Source organism: Ceratotherium simum, chromosome X (genome assembly GCF_057802395.1).
Source record: "Ceratotherium simum simum isolate JZ-2026a chromosome X, ASM5780239v1, whole genome shotgun sequence".
In the NCBI taxonomy this organism is placed as follows: Eukaryota; Metazoa; Chordata; class Mammalia; order Perissodactyla; family Rhinocerotidae; genus Ceratotherium; species Ceratotherium simum.
In genome coordinates this window covers 38,315,376-38,333,344 of record NC_141940.1, presented here as the reverse complement: position 1 = coordinate 38,333,344, position 17,969 = coordinate 38,315,376, and the positions used below count along the sequence as shown (strand labels likewise).

The following is a 17,969-nucleotide window of genomic DNA, read 5'->3' as shown; positions in this document are numbered from 1 at the left end:
CCTGAGAGACAACAATACTGAATTAGTCAATTAATAACCCTACAAAGGCTTCCAAGTGTTTGAGTGAGAGGAAGAGTTGCACATCTCTCACTTTATAATTTTATTTATTTATTTTTTCCCCCAAAGCCCCAGTAGATAGTTGTATGTCATAGTTGCACTTCCTTCTAGTTGCTGTATGTGGGACTCAGCTTCAGCATGGCTGGAGAAGCAGTGCGTACGTGCGCGCCCGGGATCCGAACCCGGGCTGCCAGTAGCGGAGCGCGCTCACTTAACCACTAAGCCACAGGGCCGGCCCGCACATCTCTCACTTTAAATCAAAAGCTAGAAATGATTAAGCTTAGTGAGGAAGGCGCTGTGAATGCAAAGGAAAAGTTCTTGAAGGAAATTAAACATGCTACTCCAGTGAACACACAAATGATAAGAAAGCAAAACAGCCTTATTGCTGATATGGAGAAAGCTTTCGGGGTTTGGATAGAAGATCAAACCAGCCACAACATTCCCTTAAGCCAAAGCCTAATTCAGAGCAAGGCTCTAACTCTCTTCAATTCTGTGAAGGCTGAGAGAGGTGAGGAAGCTGCAGAAAAAACGTGTGAAGCTAGCAGATGTTGGTTCATGAGGTTTAAGGAAAGAAGCTGTCTCCATAACATAAAAGCACAAGGTGAAGCAGCAAGTGCTGATGCAGAAGCTGCAGCAAGTTATCCAGAAGATCTAGCTAGGATGATAAACAACAGACTTTCAGTGTAGACAAAACAGCCATATATTGGAAGAAGATGCCATCTAGGACTTTCATAGCATAGAGGAGAAGTCAATGCCTTGCTTCAAAGCTTCAAAGGACAGGCTTACTCACTTGTCAGGGGCAAATGCAGCTGGTGACTTTAAGTTGAAGCCAATGCTCATTTACCATTCCAAAAGTCCTAGAGCCCTTAAGAATTATGCTAAATCTACTCTGCCTGTGCTCTGTAAATGGAACAACAAAGCCTGGATGACACCACATCTGTTTACAACACGGTTTACTGAATATTTTAAGCGTACTGTTGAGACCTACTGCTCAGAAAAAAAGATTCCTTTCAAAATATTACTGCTCATTGACAATCCACCTGGTCACCCAAGAACTCTGATGGAGATGTACAATGAGATTAATGTTGTTTTCATACCTGCTAACACAACATCCATTCTGCAGCCCATGGATCAAGGAAGCATTTTGACTTTCCTGTCTTACTATTCAAGAAATACATTTTGTAAGGCTATAGCTACCACAGATAGTGATTTCTTTGATGGATCTGGGCAAAGTAAATTGGAAATCTTCTGGAAAAGATTTACCATTCCAGACACCATTAAGAACATTCGTGATTCATGGGAAGAGGTCGAAATATCAAAATTCACAAGGGTTTGGAAGAAGTTGATTCCAACCTTCATGGATGACTTTGAGGGATTCAAGACTTCAGTGTAGGAAGTAACTGCAGATGTGGTGGAAATAGCAAGAGAACTAGAACTAGAAGTGGAGCCTGAAGATGTGACTGAATTGCTGCTATCTCATGATAAAACTTTCATGGATGAGGAGTTGCTTCTTATGGATGAGCAAAGAAAGTGGTTTCTTGAGATGGAATCTACTCCTGGTGAAGATATTGTGAAGATCGTTGAAATGACAACAAAGGATTTAGAACATGACATAAACTTAGTTGATAAAGCAGTGGCAGGGTTTGAGAGGATTGACTCCAATTTTGAAAGAAGTTCTACTGTGGGTAAAAGTAGAATGTCAAACAGCATCGCATGCTACAGAGAAATCATTCAAGAAAGGAAGAGTCAATCAATGTGGCAAACTTCACTGTTGTCTTATTTTAAGAAATTGCCACAGCCACCCCAACCTTTAGCAACTACCACTCTGATCAGTCAGCAGCTATCAACATCGAGGCAAAAAGATTATGACTCGCCAAAGGCTCAGATGGTGGTTAGTATTTTTTAGCAATAAAATATTTTTTAATTGAGGTGTATACATTGTTTTTTTAGACATAATGCTATTCTATTGCAGATTTAATAGACTACAGTATAGTGTAAATATAACATTATATGCACTGGAAAACCAAAAAATTCCTGTGACTTGCTTTATTGTGATATTCACTTTATTGTGGTAGTCTGGAACCAAACCCACAATATCTCTGAGGTATGCCTGTACTATGCTACCTATTATTAGCACCATTTTATTATGCCTTTTTTTTAATGCCATTTGCAATCACATCAGATTCTTTTTTTTGAGGAAGATTGGCCCTGAGCTAACATCTGTTGCTAATCTTCCTCCTTTTTTCCTTTTTTCTCCCCAAAGACAGTTGTATGTCATAGTTGTACATCCTTCTAGTCGCTCTATGTGGGATGCCGCCTCAGCATGGCTTGATGAGCGGTGAGTAGGTCTGTGCCCAGGATCCAAACTGGCAAACCCCGGGCTGCTGACGCCGAGCGTGCGAACTTAACTGCTATGCCACTGGGCGGGCCCCTTATTATGCTTTTAATTAGAAGCCTCTCGTTTCAGTTTGTAAATTGCTGAACTCTATAGTGCCCCTAAATAAAAAGGCAAAGGCTACTCTGACCTCTTCTAATTCTTTGGTTATTTGGTAATTCTGTAATTAGATGCTAAAAGTAACCACAAAGTATCTTCCATCTGTAATTCTTAGAAAAACTTGGACTGAACATTTCATTATCTAATCTCAGACTTTCCACGTGCAAAAACAATTCTGTGAAAGATATTGGGATAAGATTTAAAGTCTGATCATAATACAAGCAGTAGTGATACACAGTCCCAGTGGTGTTTCTGAAGCCTGAAAGTGCTAGAATATACTTGATTATACAAGTTCAAAACATGGCGTTAAATATTTCAGAATTAATCATCACAAGGGTATAAAAACGTAACATCTTATTTTTGTAAAAGGCAGTATTTCACAAAATGATTTTGAATATCTGGAATTAAGCTTGTTTTCTTTGGAAACCCTCTCAAATAACAGTTTTCTTAATCACTCACCATAAGAGTGTCGGGAGGCTTGGATTCTAGACTCCGCTCTGTCACTAACCAGCTCCGAAATGCTGGACACGCTGCCTCAGCTCTCTAGCATAGCCTAGGTTTCCTCATTTTTTAAATTCAGTGATTAAACAAAATGATCTTTAGAGTATATTCTACCTTTAAAATATTATGACCAATTCTTGCATTAGGTAATTTGACCTAGGTGATTTTTATCACCTAATTTTCAAGCATCAGCAAACACTAACAGGCATACATTTCAGAAGTTTGCCATTTCATCTTTCCCAACACTTATCTAAGATTGTAAGGAACATATCTGCCATAATTTCAACAAAGTAAAATTATTTAAAATGGACACAAATATCTAAGAGTATTATTCATTCAAAAGTCCAAGTGCAAGCAGTGAATGACATTTATTCTGTACTCACCGGAACAGCTGCCATGAGTGTAGGCTTCAGGACGGTACAGTCTCCTTTGCTTCCTTTTTTAATTTTGCTGGACTACATTTTTTAAAAAAAGTAAATAGGACCAGGGAAACAAATCTTAGCAAAAAAATTTATAATTCAAATATTAACAATAAGAAAGAGAAATTTACACATGGAATTTGATCTTCTACTTCTCTGTGAGTTATCTGTTACAACTATCATAACCTGTAAGTCTGAAGGGTGTGTGCTTTGGTGCTTTATCTTGTAGATTATGTCTTCTAGCACATTTCAAGCCTTCCTTAGAGGAAAAAATCTGATCCAGAATAAAGGAGAATGGGATACTTTGGTAAATTGAGCATTCTTATTAATAACACCAAACATAGCACGGCCCATCCATTTTCAAGAAAAAAAAAAAAACAAAAACCTCAACTAAGGTAGATCGAATGGTGAAACAAAATCGAAGATAATTTTAACTCTTTTTGATTAGCCAAAATCCAAAGGCACATCTCAAAGTCACCACTATGAACATCAATTAATATTATACAGAAATACTAATTTTATAACATTCTGGTTGATAAAATACTGAAGACATTGCCAGTGACCACGTGGGGATATGCACATATATATATGAATGCATATATACTTTTTATTCTTTTCTTTCTTTTCTTTTGTTTCTTATACATATAAATACTATTTGGGATTTCAAATGTCAGATCAGTAGGTAGAAACTCAGTGATAAAGTGGCCCACTGAAAAGGGTAGATAAAAATAAGAAGCTGCTATAATGCAGTTCATTAGTCAGTAAGTTTAGACATATCACATGCTAGCCATGGCTCACATAGGCAAGAGGAAAACCAGCTCTTAAGAAGCAGTGTGATCCACCAGGACCACTAGCTTTGCCATAGAGAAGACTCTGCTCGTAGAACTCAATTGCTTTTATCCTACTTTTCTTTAAGATGGACAAAGGAAATAAAATAACTCCTTGTGCTTTATGTATGTCCAAGTGTGTGCACATTTGCAAGTGGAAACCTACACCCTCACCTGCACACCACACCCAGGAGGGCTGCTCTGTAGAGAGAAAGATGGTCTCTATCTCCTTCGAGTCGGAGCTGCCCTCCACGTGCTGCTGACCAGTCTTTGCTATAGAAAGTGGTTCCAGAGTAGCATTAGCCACAAGGCGCCCCTCCTTGCTTTATGATTCTTAGTAATATTTCAGTTCTTGTCTTTGTTACGATCACAGTAACCTTAGTTATGACAACACTGGTATCATCTGCTGACTTCCAATGCTGTGCCTCTGGCGTCCCACCTTTTTCTGATTTCCTATGTGAGGGAGACTCCTAGGTTTTAGATTCCTACACAGATTGAGACCCTTTATAATAAAGTTTATTAAAAAGGCAGGTGTGAATGCCCCTGACAGTTTTGTAACAGGCTTCTAATGTACTACTTGGCCTAAGAGACAGCAAGAATGAAGTCAGACCAGCAACAGACTCCAACTGCCCCCTTCCCCACACCGAGCCTATTGTTTTCATGGAGGGTGAAAGCAAGCATTGCTAGTATCCAGCTTCTGAACTTCCCCAACAGGGAAAAAAATCATACTGAAAGCTTACTGAAATGTTTTTCACATTTTGAGAACATCTCTGAACATAAGAAAAACCCACTGCAGTGCATCGAAACGTAATCATCACAGATTTTTCCAAAAATTTTGTTTTATAATTTAAACCCCAGTCTTATTCATAGGTCTATTTTGACTTTACTAGATCAAGTGCTCTCTTATTAGTTTACTACAATTCTAGCGGATTTTAAATGTGAACTTCTAGCTGAGCCGTATGGTTAAACACAGAAGCTCTCCACCTTACAAAGTTGCATTCCTGAAAGTACAAAGTAGGCAGTTGACGAGAATAGAACATTTTCTCATGGAAAAGCCACTTAAAAAGGTGGTTGGATTATCCTTGGGGGGTTATAATGACTAGGAAGGGACACAAGGGACATTCTGGGGTGCTGGAAATGTTCTTTTCTTGATCTAGATGATGACCACATAGGTCTATATATGTATGTGTATATTAAATTTCATCAAGCAGTATACTTAAGATTTGTGCACTTTAACATATATCCCAAAACAAAAGATGGCTGGAATCTCCAATAAATCCAAAAAAAATCAATTTAACTTTTTTGTCTTAGTATTATACAACCTACCTAACCTCTCCCTAAAATGGCATTTCTACAAAAAAAGAAAAGTATTACAGTTTCTAACTGGAAGCACCAAGGGCACAACTTGTTACCAAATGCATGATCCATCAAGACTCCTAAACAAAAGGTAGTATTGCGTGGGGTTCTGAAAAATAACACCTGGGCCTCCAGTGATAGGAGTGGCAGAAGCCACACAGAGAGTCCAGTCATTCCCACCTATACTCAGTTTATCTTTAAGCATTCTGAACCCCATGGCTCCCTTAGAAGCTCTTTTTTCCCCAATGTCTGATTGAAGCTTTTCTATAGCAACTATTCCAAAGAAGCAATTAAACAGAACTGTGGACAGCAGGTATTACACGTGTGATTTCAAATGGGCTTAAAATACACGAGTCACCCTACTCATTGTTGGGCTTCCTGCTATGAACAACAGGGAGAAAGGAGAACCCTGACTCAGGGTAGAAAGCTGAGGGCTGCCTTTGCATATGCTACAGTGCTGTCCAATTGAACTTTCTGTGATGAGGGAAATGTTTGGTATCAGTGCTGTCCAATATGGTAGCTACTGAGAACTTGAAATGTGACTAGAGCAACTGAGAAACTGAATTTTTCCTATTTAATCTTAATCTGTATTTCAATATGTGGCTGGTGGCTACTGTATTGGACAGCACAGCTCTAGAGAAAACTCAGAGCAAAACTAGGCCAAAATCCTACCACCATACCTCCCAAGAAACCCATCAATGTTCATGGGTAATATGTCAAAAAGGCTCAAAATAAAAAGTTCTCCAAAATAAAAATCTAATAGAGAAAGACAAGATGAAAGTAATTATTAGTTTCAAAATAATTTTAAAATATGTAGATAAAGCAATGCTAACGAATCCACAAGGTTATTTACTACAGCTAAATATTGCTCATGGAAGCTGGTTTTGAAGTCAAGGAAAAAGTTTTAGCTGAATTAAAATATCTCATGTTTTAGTAATATGTTCTCAGTCAAACAATGTAACAATATGATCATGCCAATATACTGAAAAGCTTGTCACCTGGTCAGAGAGAGTAAGTGGAGAAGAATATCCAATCCTACAGCCATAGGTAAAGCAAGATATCTCTGCTGTCAATTCTAGTACATGAGCCAAAGGCAAGTAGCCAATGTATGTGTCCTTTGGTCTAAAACAAAATAAGAGAAACATTTTAGCCATTCTTAAAAAGGCACTGTAAATTACAAACATCAATAACCTTATCATTTTAATATAGGTTAAGTTTAGAGACTGCCAAACATGAACTCTGATTTCTTTTTTTTTTTTTTTTTTTTTAAAGATTTTATTTATTTTATTTTTTGCCCCCAAAGCCCCAGTGGATAGTTGTATGTCGTAGCTGCACATCCTTCTAGTTGCTGTATGTGGGACTCGGCCTCAGGATGAACGGAGAAGTGGTGCCTCGATGCGCACCCGGGATCCGAACCCAGGCCACCAGCATCGCAGCGCGCGCACTTAACCACCAAGCCACAGGGCCGGCCTGAACTCTGATTTCTAAGGCAAAAGTTGAGTAATTCTCTCTTACCCCAGTCCAGGAATTCTCTCACACTGGCCTGTCATGCCAGCTATCAAATTGCTGTGATGCATCATCACTCCCTTAGGTCGGCCAGTAGACCCACTGGTGTACATGACGATGGCCATGTCCGAAGGAGTTGGTCTATTTGGAGGAACGCTCGCTAAACAAATGAAAAAGCACCACATTTTCTTCAGTTTAAAAGTTAAATTGCTAAGCAAAGATATGATTTTTAGATTTTTTTGCATAATGATAGGCCATTTAAAACAAATACTGTCTATTGATAATCAAAAGAAACACAGTTATCAAATTCTAATTAACTGCAATGAGAATTTCAAAATCAATTTGGCCCATTTTCTGGATGTGTAGCTTAATCCCTGTCTGCTCAGGCCTCTTCACAGTGCTGTATACAGAGTAGTGTTGTGGAAAGATTTCTAGGACTTTGGAGAATCAGGAAGATAACAGTATCGTGTATAAGCTCCTCAGGCCTCAGTTTTCTCACTTCTAAAATGAGTCGGTTGGACTCAATTATGGTTCTTAACCACTGGTGAGCATGAGAATCACCTGCAGAGTTTAAATAAAATACCATCTCTGGATCCTAGTTCTGAAAACTCTGATTCTGTATGTCTGGGATGGATCAAAGGCTCCACAGGTGGCTCTCATACACACCCCTGACCGAAAACCACCGGACTTGATTTTTTTTTTAAGTTTTTTACAAAAATAATTTTATTTTAAAATAATTGAACGATGGATATTGACTTAGATAACCATTATACATTTAACATATTAAGATTAGATTCCAAGTAGCAAGTAAAATCCAAAGGATATCAAACCAAAATTATCTTTTCTACTCTTTTGACTGTTGCTTCCTGAAATCTATACAGGAAATCGTTTTTTGCAAGTGCAGTTAGATAAAATCATAGCAAAAGATCCTTTCTCTCTCTCTCTGCTACACACACACACACACACACACACACTCACTCACTCCTGTAGTTGGAACACTTGTTATATATCTGGCTTGAGGATTCTTCCGGGTCTTCCAGATTTAGTGCTTCTCCCTCTATCTGGATCAGACCATACTTTGATTCTTTTTCATCAAAATGAATCCCACTACTGGGTATTTATCCAAAGAACCTGAAATCAACAATCCAAAGAGGCCTATGCACCCCTGTGCTCACTGCAGCATTATTCACTATAGCCAAGAAGTAGAAGCAACCCAAGTGTCCCTTGACTAAAACAGACAAAATCGTCCCATTTGCAACAACATGGATGGACCTGGAGGGTATTAGTTAAGCGAAATAAGCCAGAAAGAGAAAGACAAACACTGCACAAATTCACCCGTATTTGGAAGACAAACTAACACACGGACAGAGAGAAGAGTTTGGTGGTTACCAGGGGGAAGGGGCTGGGAGGGTGGGCACAAGGGGTGAAGGGACGCACTTATATGATGACTGACAAACAGTGATGTACAACTAAAACTTCACAATGTTATAAACTAGTATGACATCAATAAAAAAATTAGACAGAAATTTTAGGACACCAAGAGACAAAGACCATGTAGAGGGGTTTGCATACTCTTCATTCCCTATCAAAGGTAATACCTAAACAGTATCTAAACTTCACTTCTTCTGGCCCTCTGTCTGAAGGTAGGAAAGTTTAATCATCTTAAAGGCCCTGAGCACCAGTCCTGTCTTTGCTTATTGAATGATTGGGGGAAGAATATAGAGAGGTCTTACCAACAGATTATATTCACCATCTTGAGCAGGGGTCAGCAGACATCTTTTTTGCAAAGACCAGAAAGTAAATATTTTAGGCTTTGAGGGCTATATGGTCTCTGCCAAAATTACCCAACTTGGCTGTTACAGAGTGAAAGGAGCCATAGACAATTGGTAAACAGGTGCGACTGTGTTCCAATCCAACTTTATTCAGAGAAACAGACGGCAGGCCAACCTGTGCACTAGAGTTGTGCTTCTCGAACTTGTGAGGACCGTTTTTTTCCCCTAATAATTTATGGATGCATGTTTTTGTAAAATACAATAAAAATGAATTACTGGAAAAACTAAATAAAAAAGACATAACATATGAGCTTAAAATTTTTAGATTACACAAATTACATTTCAATAAACATAATTAGAACAGTCATACAGAGAGAAAAAGAAAAAAAGTAGAAAAACTGAAAATGTTGTTACTTGAAAGTAACTTCTAGCCTATTAATAAGGACAATTGTTATTACAGACATAACTTGTCATTTCACAATACTAACTCAACAGTCGAGTGAAATTGCAACTCCCCATTTAGGACAATTGTTATTACAGACATAATTTGCCATTTCACAATACTAACTCAGTCAAGTGAAATTGCAACTCCCCATTTATTAAGTGCCTAAATGCATACTCTAAACAAACACTGTATATATCAATATTTAAAATTTTTAATGTGACAAATTTGCTTCTTGCTGTTAATTTATCTTATCTAGGTTACACTGACAACAGTGCTACTTACAAGAGATAATGTATATCTAAACTGTTCCTATGTTTTTTTTAATAGCTTTATTGAGGTATTGACATACAAAAACCTGCATATTTTTAATGTATATAATTTGATGATTTGAACATATGCAAACATCTGTGATACCATCACTACAATCAGGGTAATTAGACATATCCTTCACCTCCTTGAGTTTCCTTGTGTTCCTTTGTCGCTGTTGTTGACTTGATCTTTAAGGTGATTTCAACTCTAAAATTCTAACATGCTAAGTTTTAAAAAGCACACTGGGGCTTCCACTTCAAGACAGTGTATCGTGCTAACCTAGTAACCTCCTTTCCTTCCCAGAATACGCCAAAATGGCCAAGAATCCACAGATATAGTATCAGAATTGAATAAAAGTTTAACAAGATTGCTGGATTTTTAAAAATCAGTTTATATTCTCTATGATACTATAATGGTGACTATGTCATTATACATTTGTCCAAACCCATAGAATGTACAGACCAACAGTGATCCCTAATGTAAACTATACACTTTGAGTGATAACGAAGTGTCAGTGGATGTTCATCAATTGTAACAAATGTACCACTCTGGTGGGGGATGTTGATAGTGGGGGAGGCAGTGAGTGTGTAGGGGCAGTGGGTATATGGGAAATCTCCGTACCTTCCCCTCAATTGTGCTGTGAACCTAAAACTGCTCTACAAAATAAACTGTTTTTTTAAAAATTAGTTTATAAAAATGAATTACATTTTTATACACCACTTAAAATAGAAATTTTAAGTAGTATGATTTACCACTGAAATAATCAAAGATCAAGTTGTACTTAAGTTGGATAATGCTAATCCTCCTTAAAGATATTTACTGTCATAATGTATACACCAAGCAAACAGGAATTGCATCCTTCCTCTGATGACTAATGAAAGTAGCAGCAGTAGATATGTTAAGCTCTTCGCAGTCTAAGCACACAATGTGACACTTCTTGTCATCATCATAACAACTGTCTACTAAAGTCAAGTATCACAAAAAGTATATATATCTCATCTAGTGTAGAGATGAGTGGAACTAGGTGAGATATGTGGTCTATCATGTTAGTGCTCACATAAAATTATGAGGACCAATACGCCATAGTTTTGTGCCAATATCCTTTGGTGAACCAGCAGAATTGGCAAAAGATCCCTACTGATCAGGATTTCCCTGTCAAGTTTACCCCAATCTTGCAGGGTCAACCTAGTGTTGAGAGACAATTCTCCATGGGTCTCGAGTCTCTGCACACCATGTAAGCAGAGGCATTGACTTTGTTCTGGACTATCTTTTCAAGGATGTTTGCACAGTGAACAGCCTTTGAAGACAGAGATAATGTAGAAGGCATGCTTACTGTACAGGACAATAAAGATCATCTCTCTCTCCAGGGCAAAGGGCAGGCATGTTTACCGCCCATTATAAAAGGTTCAGGTTCCCTAAACTCAGAGTTCCTCTTCTGTAACACAACTCAGTGTGTGTGCACGGTTCATCTAACCCTCTTTGCACTGCCCTGTAGAAACTGGGGTGTGGGGAAGCAACACAAATGCTGATACTCTGGCTAGTGCTATTGCTGTGAGTAAAGGACTGTCCTTCATCTCTGACCCAGGAGTCTTGTGTCTCCAAGAAACTGAGACAGGCTCAGTTGTTTGCTTGCAAGTAGGGTAAAATTTCAGCGTCTTCACCATTCTCACATGGGATAGAGAGCTATAATCTACACCTGTTATTCTAACATGTGTTCAGTCTCTAATGGTCAAATATTCAGAAGCTAAACAGAGTTCAACCTACATTTTCTCCTGCCAAAATGAATTATCTCCTCATCTAGTAGAGTATTGCAACTTTCACACTAAACGTGAGAAAAAAACTATTTCAATGGAATAAACATCTGTCCTGATGACCAACCGACATTTTGCTACAAGGTACATTCACTTGTTTCAAATGAAATACCAACTACCACCTCAGTGGTAGAATAAATTCTAGAATGAATCTTAGCAAACAGCTTTGCATCCTCCTTAAGATGAGACATCATTAAGATCACTAGTATTTAGCATTAAAAAAAAAAGTTTACTGAATGGAAGGCCTGAGATCTTTTCCTTCTGTGAGGTCCAAATTAGGTTATAGTAGGGTACCTGAAAAAAGAAACCGTGGCAGCAATTGCCATCAAGTCTGAGCCACTGAGTACGTCTCGACTATTTAGTAAATTTTAAAACACAGGAGAAAGGGAGGGAAAACCTTAATCGTATATGGTCTTGATAGCTTTCAAACATTTTTAAACTTTTTTCAATCAAAGAACGTCAGTTTTCACTCACATCACTTCTTTTCCTAACCTCCTAAAATAACAAACCTTGAATAGATGAATACGTTTGTTTTAACTGCTTTACTTACAGTTTTCTGGCTTGGATCCCAACTCTTCTACTGATTGCATGCTGTGAATCTCAAATCCTTCAGGGTATTCTGCTTTACTGATAGTCTTATTGTCCACATAAATGATATGTTTAACACAAGTGATATCTAACAATGCAGCCTGTTGAGCAGAATGAAAATCCAGCTATGAAATATGGGCCTGCAATCAACTCAATTATTGAACATTTTTCTGTCCTGGCAGACAACTGTACCATGAATAAAAACAAAATTTCATATTTACCTTAAGTTTACTTTCCAGAAGTTCAACACTAGTAATCAGATAGGTAGCCTCAGATTCATTTAACCCATGAACTACAGCTTCTTTGCCAAGTGTGGCATATAAAGTCACAACTACATAATAAAAAAATAAACACAAAAATTAAATGATAAACATTCATTAGATATTTAAGTCAGCCTTTAATGATAGGTACACTCACAGATGCAAAGATATTGGATTTCATAATCTCTGCTATTACCCTTCAACCTTGCCTCAAACATCCTGGTAGCCCAAAATTTTCTTTACAAATTTTCAGGATTCTAACTTTCTCAACATGAAGAAACCTAGAAATACTGGCAGTGCCACAACTGGTCAAAAATTAGTCAATTAAGATCCTCAAGGCCAATAGGTTCTAGCTGAACTCTTGATTCAGGCCAGACGTCTCTCAGCTAGGGCACCCCTGTGACATACACTTTCACTGGTCAGAGCACCAAAGAATGGGTAAGTCCTGGAGAATCCTCAAATTTTGAGGAGCTCAAGTCAGAATAGCAGCCATGAATCATGTTCTCACTCCTTCCAAGAAGCCTTTTTAGTGGGTCCAATGTCCAAGCTGATTGGTGACCTCCAAGCTGTAGCTGGAGGGAACCAAGGAGACCCACTCTTTAGGAGCTACCAGATAAAGAAAACATAAACTGAAACTGAGATCAGTTAGAATCAAAGAACAACTGCTAAACTTAGATCAGACTTGGAAATTCAGCTCTAGGCTGGTAGCCAAAACAGCAACATGGTTAAGAACAGCCATTTTCATGAGCTATTGATTGTTGAAGTTGAGTGAAGTGTACATAGGGGATCATTTTCATATTACCCACTTTTGTTTGTTTGAAATGTAAACTCTTGATTCTATTTCATTCAACAAATAATTGAGTGTTTAGTATGTGACAAGCACTGTTCTGAACTGTTAATTTTTAAAAATCATTTCTTGTACAATGGCAAAAGCAAATGCTAAAGAATCAGAAACACACCCAATTTTACTTTCTGGCCAACATATCTAATGCCAGTTCAAGCTGTTACGGGCTTATTTCACAAGTAAAATGGAATAAGTCAAATAAGAGGCCTCAAAGTGAAACAATGAACTAGAATTATCCTGAGCAATGATTTTGTTGTTTTAATAATTATTTTGTGTCACTTCCTAAAAAAATACCCCCACACCCCAAATGTTTCAGGTACAATTAACTTCCAATTGAAAAGTAAAATTCTAAATTCTAGCCATTAAGCTGCCATTTCCCATATTAGCTCTTATAAGTTACTATCTTTAACATGAGTTAGATATCTTTTAACCACAACATTACATACTCTTTTATGGACATAATTTATGTACATAAATGACTAAAGAACATCTACTTCTAAAACTAGAGGATCTCAGGACAATTTCACATGTAAGCAAAGCTCCCTCTCTCCCCCTCCAAAACCACCAAGCACTTACGAGGAAAGTTGTACTTGAAGCAGGTCTGTGCCGCAATCATCCACTCGGCCCTGGTCTCACAGAAAATGGCAATAGTGCTCTTTGGTTTTAGTCCCAGTGCAGTGAGCCCACTACCAAAGTTATTCACTCTGTGGTTCACTTCAAGATAGTTCATCCATTTATAGTTCCCAAGAATTAACTGTTAAAGTGAGACAGTCTCTAATATTAGTATATTTAGCCAAACAAGCAATTAAAACACTATTCAAAGTGTAGAAGTCTAAAATTGCCCTTAAGTGAATATACAGAAGTTTGAGCACCATCTGAGAATAGTTACCCAGCACTATAACGGAATGCCAGCATATTTAAAGTAACGATAAAGTAAAATGTACCTTCCCCTCTAAAAAAATATAAAAAGCACAAAAATGCTTTACCTTCTTAAAAACCTTTCCATTTGGCTGCATTTCATTTTCTTCACTTAGGATTTCCCTGGTCCCAAGGCTGTCCTTCTTCCCAAACTTGGATACGGCATGATCAAATAATTTATCCAGAGTGTCTGCTCCAGGGATGTCTATGACAGCTAGCGAGTCGAAGTGCGTGACAGAGCGATATGGACTTCCAGGTTTGTCTGAAGTGGGCTTAGCTTTTATTCTCTTTGCCATAGCGTTTTTCTTCTTGGCATTGGTAAGAAAATACCATGGAATAAATATAAGGGCACTGTATATTGTTATTAACAAGTGGACAGGCAGCAAAATAATGGTGAGCACATTTAGTTTAAGTTTCATAGTGGCAAGGCTTCTAAAATGGTGTTTATTTCTTGTTATTCTTTGGCTTCGGAAAGCCTTATTTTGCTGAAGAAGGCAATAATGGAAGCAGCAGTAAGAGTAGCAGTATAGCCAAGGCAGTTCAATTTTAATGATACAGATAAAAGTTAGTAATCTTTGGAAGCCGACAATTAAGTATACCTGCAGGTGAAGACAATAAACCAGGCAGAGAGCAGGAAAAAAAACAAAACAAAAACGTATTAACAAGTTGATAGCACCATTGATTTAAATACGCAGGTCTTTTTTAGTTTATATAATTGATTTGATACAGAAAGCTGAAATAACTGGTCTGAAAGACTGGCATTTTCCATTTTTAATCAATATTGCCATAAACTTCTGAATTTAATTTTTTCTAGGTTTTTAGGTATACTGGTCCTCTGCACATCATTCTGTAAGTCAGCTGAGTAACACTACTTTAATGCTTACATGAATGCATGAATACGATATTTAAGTCTGGCTGAACTTTGGGAGAGTAGGGAATGCCAATAATGAGGTTTCTCTTAAATATGTATATGTAAACCAGACAGCTTTAAATAGGATTTGGTTTTGTATCCAAAAGGGAAAAAAAATCCACCAATTTAGGTTTATTTCTCAAAGATCAACCCAGAAATATTATTCTGAGTTCTTCATTAAGGTCAATTTCTGAGGTAATGCTATTCACTATCTGCTAGCCCCCAAACTGGAGCGATACAATCATAAAATCATTCCCTAAGTGTTCACTTGGTACTCAAAATTGCACCAGTTGCCTGGGAGTTGTAGTATGAAGTCCAAAGTAGCATAAGTCCTGGCCCTTGCCCATTACGAGTTAACATTTATGAGGCAATCAGCACACAAGATAGATCCAGTGTGTATCAAACTTTGTTGGGAGGGGTGCAGCTAAGCCATTTCTTCAAATAAAAACTCATGCAGATTGCCCATATATAAAACTAAAGTGGAACTGCTCTGGCTGAAGCAGGAACTGGGGGTGTCCAGAGTCCCACCCTGGACTTCCTGGAATCCCACTCCCAAGGTGACCACTGGAGTATATCTAATGAAAAGCCATGCAGAAGTACATGAGTGCTATGGTGTGCAGTACAAGCAATAAATGCAATAGGAGTTGAGAGGCAGTGCAAAATGGCCAACAGTAACTAGGGGAGGCTTTGTGGAGATAAGACTTAAGCTGGACCTTACGCTGGGCACCTGGAAATGAAGGAGAAAGAATGGAGGGCATTCCAGGCAGGGAACCACATGAAGAAAGATACAGAAGTAGGAATGAAAGGACTTTGGGAGACTAGGGAGGACCAATAATAAGGAGACTAGCCTGACTGGCGTATAGAGTACACGATAGCTAAATAGGCTACAGTAGTACAGGATCTGACAAATCCAGCAAAGTAGTTTTGATTTGATTAGGCAGAAAACTGCGGGTCACTGCAGGTCAGAAAAACAGTGCCCACTGGAAAAGACCTGCAGAAATAGCCTCAAGGATAATAATCTCTCTCAGGGAGTTTGCCTTCAGCTGAGAAAGCTATTTTGGGGAGTAGTAGCATATTTCAAGTATAAAAATTAAAATAATAATTCACGTTGAGGAGATAAATTGAAGCCCATCCTTCTGCAACTCTTGTGGAAATAGACTATTGATCTCAGGATAGCTGCTTGTTTTTACATCAATTACTATAAAATGGTAGCTTAATCCTGCCTCTGCTTTTGTTCATATCCTCAACTGAGTGTGGTGAATTGAGCAAGAAACTACAACTGAAATGACCTGGGTTTCAGTCTCCATTTCTGTCACTAACTGGCTAGGTAAACTTGAGTAAAACCATCTGTCTGAGCTTCAGATTGGATTAGCTCAGCCCTTAACTTCTTAGAGGTGATGGACCCCATTGAGAATCCAATGAACTATAAAGCCAGTTCCCCTCAGGAAGATATGCAAAATGGTATACACAATTTCAGGGGATTCATGAGTTCCCTGAAATCCATCCATGAACCCCAAAAAGTGACACCGACCCTGAATTAAGAATTTCTGGCCTAGACAATTTCCGGGGGCCCTTCCAACTTTAAATTCTATGACCTACCCTACCTAGAAATTGCTTTCTCAGTCTCTCTTCTTCAATATAAGGTATGTCAAGTGTTTATCATAGTGGCTGGTCCTCAATATGCAAGATCCCCTCTAACAATCCTCTCCTCAATCAGACATTTCATGACTATCAAAATTCACAATAATCTTTCCTTTTTCTAATTTCCTATAGCACTTGAAATGTCTACTACTCATTCTGATCCTTCATTATATTACCATCATTTCCGAACATCTAATCACCTAAGAATAGAGCAGAAACCAGTAGTTCTCAACCCTATCAAACCCAATACCTCTTTCTTATAATAAATATTTTGTAACACTCCTTTATAAACTTTAGATAGTCACAGAAGATGACCTACCTACATACATAATTTTAAAAAATAATTCCTTACTGGTAATATAAAGGAGTACCAAAAGGAAATTAATTCAAAATAAAATAATAATTATTTCAATATATAGATTCTCAGAGACAATACTAAAAGACAAAAACATGTCTTCAAATTGATAAAATGCCCCTAAGGAGTGAGTACCACCTCACCCTCAATTGAAAAATTGTCAGACTTGGGGCTGAAGATATATAAAGAAGTAGAAGACAGCTTTTGAAGGGCTTATAATCTAGTTGGAGTAACTGCACTGCATGTGTTTTAGTCATTCATGTTGTTATATACACTTAATCTTTTACACATGTTTGCCTGAAGCCTTGGAGGGAGGAAAATGTCTTCTACTTAATTCTCATAATATAAAGACACATACATGTAAACACACACACAGTAGACAAGGCTCAAAGAACATTCAGGGGAGGAGAGATCAGAGAGATCATTTAGTCTAGGGGTTTTCAAGTTCTTTTTGGTGGTGGTGAGGAAGGCATGGGTCATCCATTTGAATAAAATCTTCTATGGACATGAAATCACAAGTATAGATAAAAGCCAAAAACAAAAAGCAGAGCTGCTTTGGTGAGGGAGGCTGTGATAGCCCCTGAAGGGACTCCCAGGAACCTCTATTTCGGCTAAATATTTGAACCACTTATATATCTGATCCCTCCTCTCAAAGAGAAGCGAGTGAGGGACAGTGCAAACTGTAACCGAGGCCCAGTCCCAAATCCGGTGCTCCTTCAAGAACCCCAACCAGCCTCTACCCAGTTTTGCCTATCATCTTAAAATCCTTACTTGTCAAAAGTTTCCCAGGGTTACACTCACGTCTATTGATAAATTCATTGCAAAAAAAAGAGATGTGAACACCTACTATGTGTAGGTTTTGAGTACTTAATACAAAGATGAGTATAACATGCCCTCAAACATTTGTATGCATGTGCATATGTGTTCATATGCATGGTACTGGGCAGGGAGATCAG

General features: G+C 38.0%; 1 protein-coding gene across 3 annotated transcripts in view; it reads right to left on the bottom strand.

Annotated features, from left to right (window-relative positions):
• Positions 1-17,969, bottom strand: part of ACSL4 (acyl-CoA synthetase long chain family member 4) — an 85,754-nt gene that overhangs the window by 21,499 nt on the left and 46,286 nt on the right. The window contains exons 3-9 of one of the 3 annotated variants that reach the window (XM_014795326.2): positions 14,176-14,706; positions 13,766-13,943; positions 12,307-12,416; positions 12,048-12,186; positions 7,170-7,320; positions 6,653-6,776; positions 3,436-3,507 (exon numbers count right to left, since the gene is read on the bottom strand). In XM_014795326.2, the coding sequence (XP_014650812.1) occupies positions 3,436-3,507; positions 6,653-6,776; positions 7,170-7,320; positions 12,048-12,186; positions 12,307-12,416; positions 13,766-13,943; positions 14,176-14,526 (1,125 nt within the window). In that variant the 5' untranslated portion in view covers positions 14,527-14,706. The remainder of the gene's footprint in view (positions 1-3,435; positions 3,508-6,652; positions 6,777-7,169; positions 7,321-12,047; positions 12,187-12,306; positions 12,417-13,765; positions 13,944-14,175; positions 14,707-17,969) is intronic. The other 2 variants (XM_087426409.1, XM_014795329.2) reach the window with 2 other exon arrangements.